Here is a 9,150-nt window from a genome sequence, read left to right as displayed (position 1 = left end):
CAATGTAAGAACAATTAGAAATGCTCACACACATAAAAATCTAAGAGCAGCAGCAATAAAAAGTGTCAGTGCAACTTTAAAATAAAATAGTAAAATAGTGAAATAAGAGCAGCAGCAGTGACCGTGCATGTTTAACCCTGCGTATTATGGTGGAGCAATGGAGGCCGCAGCTCTGGGATAAAAGCTGTCTTTCTTCTATTGGTTTTTGATTTGATTGTCCTGAACCTTCTGCCAGATGGTAACAGTTCAAACATGGAGTGGCCGAGGTGTGTAATGTCTTTGAGGATACTGTGGGCTTTCTTTTGAGTTTGTTGGTGTAAATAATGTCCAGCGAGGTCAGGCACTGGGCGCTACTATTGTGCCTTTTCTTGCCAGCTTTCAAGAGCACGGTGGCAAGTTGCATCTGAGGTTACACCTGCCTTGGGTAAATTATGTTCATATACAACTAATGTGCACTTTGAGGGAAACGTAATGCTGCTCCATTGTCCTGCATATCCTTCTAATAAAAACTTTCTTTCTACAAAGAAAATCTAGAAACGAACAAATGAAGAATCGCTGCTCGACAACATGTTCTGTGGCTCCAAAGATAAAAACAAGTTCTATAAAATAGATGATAATTAAAACCTCACAATGAAGTCACCCTCACGCTGTCATGCAGACAGGTGTATATATGCGCTGCTAACTTGTACAGACGCACCAACACCTACTCCGAGACGTCAGGCCTGCCAACGTGATTATCATGCAGAAATTAGAGCCGTGCAGGGGAGAGCTAAACTCTGTTTGATCTCTCTGATGTGTGAGCGTGCGAGCGTTCGTGTCTATACGGGTGCGGGAGACAGAAATAGAGACAGAGGAAGAGGAGAGAGATGCTGTCAACTCTCTCCATCCTCCTCATCCTCCTCCTCCTCCTCCTCCTCAGTAAAGCAGATGTCCAATTGAGTCTATTTAAAGCCGGTGCAGTATGGCTGCTGATGCTGAGAGCGTCGGGCTGTAGCTTTGCATTACTGTTGTCTTACCTACAATGTGCTCGACTCAGAGCTCCGATTCTCTGCTCGCTTCCAATGTGAGGCAGCGTTTCCGCTCTGCAGAACGTCAGCGGGAAATTGCCTCAAATTTAGGGGGGAAATTTTTTCAGAAATGTTTTAACTTTATCAGATAGATCTCATGCTCCTCTCATCGCACATAAACATTTAAAACCAGCTGGTCAAACTAAAAATGCTCCAGCTTAAGAAAAGACAGACTTATGTCGTATATTAAAAGGGCTTTTCTTCCGAGCCAAAACCCACAGCAGTTTCCTGTCAAACTGACCGTTATCAGCGAGCGCATGTGCAGTGACTAACATCATAACCCTGGAAATAACAAAGCACTTGTGCTGTAACTCCAATAGCTTTGGCACAGACTTTCAGCCCCGCTCTGGTCTGTTGTCCCAGACAATTATCTGAAACCGACACAGTCCTGACACTCTATTCTTTCTCTCCTTTTTTTTTTCCAGTGGGGCTCATCTGTTTTTTTCCCAATGAGCAAATAGATATGAGCTCAGAATAGTCCGAAATAGGTGGGACTTGGCTGCTGTTGCCTTGTCATTCTTCGCCAGGGATGACGCATCTGCTGCCATGTGTAGGGGAGGGGAGTAGAAAAAGTTGAAAAAAAAAAAAACAAAACAGTTATCAACAGGATGTGGTGGTGTCAGACAGGAAGTGAGCGCTGACAGAAGGTTGCAGAGAGCGACAGAGAGCGAGATGCTCCAGTGGGGATGATGCCTCCAACTCAGACAACTGAGTCACTCATCGCAGAACAGTCGTGAAATATTTGAAATGCTTCTTTGAGAGGTTTCAGATCAGCTTCAGTTGGATGATGAAACATCAGATGAGAAAATAAACTTTAATGATGATTTTATACTTAATTCACAGAGTAAATCTAAAAAAAAAAAGTCAGCTGAGACATGTCTTTAACTCTTACAATGATCTCTGCATCCTCCTGAAATACTCAAATTGTGAAACATCCTCCCCACTGGTTAAAAAATCACCCCCAAAGGAGGTTTAAGCTTTAAAATGAAACCAAAAAACGCTCGAAGACTGACACTTTTTGCAGTGTGCAAATTCTACACTGTGTCAGCCTTTAAAAAAAGGTGCATAAACTCTATTTCCCCCCGGTGCATTTAAAAAAATGGTTAAATGAGTTTCCTAGGTGGGGTTTACCCTCCTCTACTGTACATCCCAGCAGCAGCAGCAGCAGCCTGCCTGCCTGTGGAAGAAGGACCGGAGGAAGCTCGGAGACGCGTCTGCAGAGCGCAGGCTTTGAACGGGAGGGGGCGGAGGGAGGGAGAGAGAAAGAGAGCAGGAGAGAAAGAGAGACAGAGAGGAGAGGAAGAGAGAAAGAGCGAGCTGTGACAGCGCTCATCACCCACTGAACAACCAGGACGGGTTGCATCCGAGCAATCGCTGCCATTCGCAGACGGAGTTTACAGCCTTTTGCGCCGCTTTTTCTTTCGATATCTTTTTCCGCCGCACCCCCTCCCTCTCCCGGTGCTGCCCAGCCAGTCGACCATGGTTTCTATAATTTCAGACCTGGACCCTCTGAAAAGCTGGAACGTGTTAAGGTAAGCGCCCGGTCAGTTTCTCCACAGCCTCGCCATTGCAAAACGGGGGGTGATAACAGCAGAGAGAGGTGGGGATAGAGACAGAAGTGCGGTGGTGGAGGTGGAGGTGGAGGTGGTGTCTTTTTTTTTCTTCTTTTTTTTTTTTTTTGTGGAGAAAATAAGGGTGGGACGCGGGCGCGGGGAAAGCAGGAGGTCGCCGCCGCCGCCGCCTTCTGAGAGCCGCCGGTGCGTAATTACGCACGGATTGCGCCGTTTGGCTGCAATCTGCGGCGAGTGGAGCGCTCAGTCTACTTTCTGAGCTCCTCTTCCCCCCCTCTGCTCCTCTTCCTCTCCTCTTCTCCTCTGCTCTGTCCTGAGTCTGACGCATGCAAGCTGCTCAGTGTCTGCGTACATCTCATTAACCCCGCTGATGCTGCCCCGCGCGGCGCTTCATCACCACCGCCACCATCATCCCCAAACTTCGCCCATACCAGTGCAGAAGTAAGAATAACACTCATTTATCACCATCACCCCCCTCTCCTCATCCTCCTCCTCCTTCTCCCTCCCCCTTCCCTCTTCCCTCCCTTCCACCTCCCACCTATGCTGATGTGGTCCCTCAAAATGTTGACAGAAAAAAAATAAAAAGTATACCCCTCCAGGAATTTATCTTGAAACATTTACTCATGGCTGATTGCCTGCAACAGAGCGCTTTTAGAGAAATGTTATCTCCCGAGCTGCAAAACATGTTTTCAGCGCTGCTACAGCAACACAGCCATTTACTACTTGGCACCAGGAGGCAGTCCTGATACCAATATGATTCACTGAGCTTCCCATCAGGTCAAAGGTGACACTTCCCCTGCTCACCTTGTCTTGAGCGAGCACTCTCCCTTTTTTGTCAAACAGCTATTAGACTCACAGGCAGGATACAAGGCGCTATCTCGGACCTGCAAATCACTATGAATACATTCACTGTCATTAAGCATCTCAGCAGAAAAGCCTATGAATTTAAAAGCCGGAATTTAAAAGGCCTTGTCCCTGAATATTTCAGCCATTTGATAAATAAGTCATTATTCCCTCGACAGACTCGGCGGCAGCGGCGGGGGCTATCGCAAATTCTATTTTAGAAACGGCAGAGAGGAGACAGAACCCTCAAGACCCTCAAATTATTCTTTTAATGCTGCCTCTCCCCTCTTTTATCATTTCTATCCCCCCGCTGCCCTCCATCCCACCATCATTATCCACAAATCCAAAATAGAAAATGAGTGGAGTAATGTAGAGCAGGCATATTTCAGTAAACTGCTGATGGACGAATTGAGGAGGAGGAGTGGCTGGGGGGGGGCTAAATGATGTCATTTCCAAACAGGCAGCGATGACCATCCAGACTGAGAAATAGGGCATGCAGCTGACCTGACACACACACACACACACACACACACACACACACACACTCGCTCATAAATAGCCGCAGTCGAGGCTTTCTCTGTGGACACACACTCTCCTCTCCTCTCGGTCTATTTGCTTAACAGGGACACATCTCCTGGTGGCGTTAAAAATGTCACTTTAAGCTTATTTTAGCGAGTCAATAGTCGACACACTGGCCTCACGGCGGCCATGTTGGCTTTAAAGTTGAAAGGTCAAAGGTCAGGAGTGAGGATTTGGGCAAATATGCAAAGTTTTGCACAGGAAATCCAAAGAGAGTGTTGTTGTCGCATTTTAGAGGCAGATTAGTCGTTCGAAAGGATGTAAGGAAGCATTAGGGAAGGAAAGGAAGGATGTAAGGAGGCATTAGAGGAGAAAAGGAAGGATGGAAGGAAGCAAAAGAGGATTATTTACCTTCCCTCTGTCTCCTCTCTTTATTAAACCTTTGTTATTCCAGATAAGAGGCAGGAGCAGCTGTCCCTCTCCAAAGATGACGCATCTTAATAAAGACCAGCTTACCGCCGGCCCGTCACTCACACTCTCTCGGGGTCACACACACACACTTTCCCCAACTCGCTCCCTCACACACACACACACACACACACACACACAAAAGAGCACTCACGCCCACTTCTCAATCATTTATGATAATGAAGCACCTCGGCAGTGTCGCTCCTCTCCCTAATGAGACTCACCTCCGTCACGCTCAGACACACACTCAACGCGCGAAAAGTGTGTGTTGTTGTCGAGCAGCAGAAGCGGTTGAACAAAGGGAAGCGATAAGGAGCACAAACACTTGATTTAGCTCGATATCATTTTCCAAATTTTTAACGCAGCTGGAGCTTAAATTTTGTGCATTGTGTGGAGCGGCGGCGGCGACGACGGCTGAGCCGCTTTCTGCCTGGTTAAAAAAACCACAGCAGCCAAAACAAGGTGTTGCATCATTAAGACTTTAAAACGAGGACATTGTTGAGGGAAACTATCAGTGCAGATGAAAGATGAGACCTCGCCGCTGTAACACAATTAGGCAGCATGATATGCATATTAGCACAATTAGCTGATTAATGCAGCTCTGTGGAATTTGATTTACTTTAAATGCAATAAGGAGTTCGTGCGAGTGACAAATGTGTGCGTGTGCATGTGTTGAAGCAAGTGTTATCTGATCAGCGGTGGGGAGTGCCTTCTGTATTCACTATCTTTTCTATCTTATATACTATCACACACACACACACACACACACACACACACACATGCAAGAACACACACTCCTGTTCCAGAGAGAGCGCAGAGGATGGATGTTAGAAATCTGTCCGTGCCTCTCGCGGTGCACGTCACATATCTGAAGTGCAGTTCAGTTATGCCATAATGAGAAACAGCATGCATATTAATTCCATCTGATTACATCCAGCCGCCCCACACACACACACACACACACACACACACGGGCACAGTGAAGACGAGGTGTGTTCTGTATTCAATTAGGGAGGGGAGAGAGGAGAGCTCAGGTTTTTATTCTATTACTGTCTGGTTAAATCATTGCTGGATGTTCAGAGACAGGAAGTTAAAGATAAAAGTGTGTCGTTAAAGAGAAATACGAGCGGACTAGTTGAGGATGAAGTGTGTGTGTTCAGCGCAAAGTGTAAAGTGTGTTCAGTAAAAACGATTCCTTATGCTGGAGCTTGAAAAACTCCTTCTCCTCCATCTCTTCAGGGTCCGTTTCCGCCGGCTTCCAATCATCTAAAATCCATTTGCTCCTGCAGGTGCACCGTCCTGCAGCTCGAGCGAGGCCGGAGGAAAAGAGAAGGAGTGAAGGAGGTTGACAGTGAAAAAAAAAAAAGGGGGGGGGCTTGACCTTTGACCTCGCAGTGTTGGTTTTAATTAATCCACTTAAAGAGTTCCTCCGCTTGCATTATGTGTCGCTTTATATCCCGCCGGACCGGGAGGAGAGGCACAAATCCATCTGCCTAATTACCAAGACCACTGTTTGAATCTTTAAATCCCCTCTGATAGTGTGTGTGTGTGAGTGTGGCGTGAGAGCGTGTGTGGTGCTTTATCTATAAGCCGGACCTTTTTCTCCGCTCAAGATTATACTGGTTTAACTAAAGGGTTAGAGCGAAAACATTGGGTAAAGGCAGTCACTGATATTACCAGCACCAAGCCGCAGATATTCAGTGTTTTATCTTCAAATTGTGGCGAAGTTTTAAGTGTTTTCGCCAGATTTACTTTCTGGTCGTGTTGGAAGAAGCTCTGAAAAACAGTGTCACAGTGCACCGAAGCAGCAGCGTAGACTGAGGCAGGTGTTGTTTCATCATGAGAGAGTCAAAAACAGGCAGTTTGGTAATGTTCACATCTGAATCCAAATCCGCTTTTAACACGATAAATCCCTTTCATTTTGGACAAACTTCTCTCCTGTCTTTCCATCTTTCCATGACTGTGTTCTCAAAGTGTTTTTCATGATCATTCTCCATCGAGATGAAGAGTCTCCGCCGCCCTCCCTGCCCTGATTGGCTCCCTGACCGCTTCTGAATTTGACGCATGTGAATGATGACGCTGTTTCGGCCATGTGATGTCCTGACAGGCTATATCCAGGCATTTATTCTGGGTTCCCAGGAAACGCTTCGTAAAGTTCAGACGCGTGATGTGGATCTTCGGGCCCCTCAGGAGCAGGGATTCGTTGCTTCGAGCGCGTCAGAGGTTGATGTTGGTTTAAACGAGGGAAACGATCAAGAAGTATGACTCAGGAGTGGGCTGCTTTTAATAAAAGAACACGAACCTGTCATATTTTGATTTGCAGTGTAATGTTCGGTCATCTTGTGGAGGATAAATCCTCACCGTGGGGTCAAATTGATGCATGTGTAAGAGAACTGTAAGCAGTTTGGACATTTCTGTGGTGTATTTAACGAATGACGCGCACGACCGGAGCCGCCACATCACTTAAACGGATGCCATGCAGGAAAAAAAAAAAAAAAAGTTTAACGGAAGGTGATTGAAGCGGGAGGGAGGGTCGGGGTGCCACAGGGCGGACTCCAAATTCACTCTCCGCTTCCCACAGCTGTCAATCAAAGCTTTGTGAGCGGAGGAGAACAATACGGCATTCAGCATCCGAGTGACGGAGGCGGACGGGGCGGGCAGAAGGAGAAAGAGAGGGAGGGCTGAATTCCTCCGAACCCCCTGGAATCAGCAAGAGATAATTACAGAGTTGAGGCGAGAGTGCGTCACAAAACACAAAAGAGACGGGGGAACGATGACAGAGAGGGAAGGGGAGCGGGAAAGACTAGAAATTACAGGAGAGACGGGGAGCAGGAGAAGGGAAGAGCAGCATGTAGGCGAGATCCATCCAGGTGTGTGTGTGTGTTAAGCAGACAGTGCTTTATTAAAGTTGGATATTGTTCAGTCAATGCCACCTCTAATATGATAGTTGTAGTTTTATTAAAGGGTTATTAATGTGGGATTTACAGGGGTGCAAAGTTCCACGTACTTAAGTACTGTCCGACAGTGCTTTCTTGAGGTACCTGTACTTCTTCTGCTACTCAGTATTGTACACCACCACATTTATTTCACAGCTGTAGTTACAAAATACATGATGACCTTATGATTTGTAATCAGTTTTTATGGACTGAACTACCAACAGTGAAAAGCTGCAACTTACAGTTACTGCCGTTATCATCTCACCTGCCAAATACATTGTATTGAATGTATCACTGTTAGGGTGAGGTTGTAGTCAACACTGGGGGGGGGGGGGGGGGTATTATATTTATACTATTTATCATGAACAGGTACATTCATACAGTATACTATACAAATATGCAATAAATTAAAGCTACTACTGTCTGTTAGGGGTGGGCAATATATTGAATATACTCAGTGTATCGTGGCTTCTTCCACATGTGACGTATTAAATGCTCAAGCCATCGTCACGAGACTCACTTCAGCGTTCCGTGTCTCTCACTCACAAGAAGACTCACAAACATGATAGGTCACACACGCACTCCTCCACCCATCCAGACCACTTCCTCCTGAGCGGGGGCGTGTGAGCTAGGCGCAGCGTGTTTCTCATCTGCAGGGCTCTGGATCACTAACGTTACTATTTAGAAGCATTTTGCAACCATGGAGCACCATATTATTAATACAAGCACTGGAGAGCTGCTAGTTTGTTTCCATCTTACAGTGAATAAATCATCACATTTGACGTAATGGTTCAACTTAATGGGATTAATGATAGCGTGAGCAGAGGAAGTGTGTCTTTGTACCGGTAGGGCTATTTAGTCACATTTTGCGACCATGGAGCACCACTTGCAAACACTGTTTTGCTAACTGCTAACATCTGACTGTTGACTAGAAGTTTGAAGTTCACAGCAAAAACATTAACACTTCCAGCCTGAGACGAGTGTGGTGCTTCAAAATAAAAGCACCAGTGATACCCCTTTTATTTGTGTAATTAACAGTACTTTAACCATATGTAACCATGCAACCACAGGTGTTACATATATGTTGTTTGCCGTGTCAGCTCTTGCCCCCTGAAGGCTAATGTTTTATGTCATGAAACTGTATTCAACTTTTGGTATAGGCAGTCTTTATTTTAGGCGAGGTGATCTGCCTCTGATGTGAAACACTGCACTAAACCCTGCAATCTGACAGGAGTCATGCTGCATGTTGAGTACTGTTGCTTTTGATACTTAGAGTCCCAGTAAAACAGTTGCCTCCACACTATAGACTGCATGATAATGGATGTAGCTACCGTGACATCACCCATTTGTTTGTGGACTTTTGAAGCCTTGTTTTTGGGCCAGAAGTGAACATATTTGGACGAGAGGTTGGAGCTGTGGAGCGACCATTTTTTGTACCAGGCTGTAAACATGTCTATTTCTGCTGTAAAGCTGGGTATTTTAACATGAGGGTCCGTGGGGATTGACTCTGTTTTGGAGCCAGCCTCAAGTGGCTTTTAGAGGAACTGCAGTTTTTGGCACTTCCACATTGGCTTCATTTTTTCAGCCTCGGTGGTTGCCGCTTGCTCCACACACCTCCCTTGTTGAATCAGGAGAAGGACCAGGGAGAGCCACATTGTATTGGAAATGAAAAACAAAGGTCTTGCCCACTGATATCCGAACACACATTTCTTCCTGTCTCTGTTGATACTGCTCTGTTAGCTACAA

The 9,150-nt window shown here is 46.0% G+C and overlaps 1 protein-coding gene across 6 annotated transcripts in view; it reads left to right on the top strand.

Moving 5' to 3' along the window:
• Nucleotides 1-2,356: 2,356 nt before the first annotated feature.
• The window catches only part of celf2 (cugbp, Elav-like family member 2), a 318,322-nt gene continuing 311,528 nt past the window's right edge, over nt 2,357-9,150 (top strand). For all 6 annotated transcript variants that reach the window (XM_078164979.1, XM_078164975.1, XM_078164977.1 and 3 more), the window contains exon 1: nt 2,357-2,599. In XM_078164979.1, the coding sequence (XP_078021105.1) occupies nt 2,547-2,599 (53 nt within the window). In that variant the 5' untranslated portion in view covers nt 2,357-2,546. The remainder of the gene's footprint in view (nt 2,600-9,150) is intronic.

Source organism: Epinephelus lanceolatus, chromosome 23 (assembly GCF_041903045.1).
Source record: "Epinephelus lanceolatus isolate andai-2023 chromosome 23, ASM4190304v1, whole genome shotgun sequence".
In the NCBI taxonomy this organism is placed as follows: Eukaryota; Metazoa; Chordata; class Actinopteri; order Perciformes; family Serranidae; genus Epinephelus; species Epinephelus lanceolatus.
This window is presented reverse-complemented; position numbering and strand designations above follow the sequence as displayed.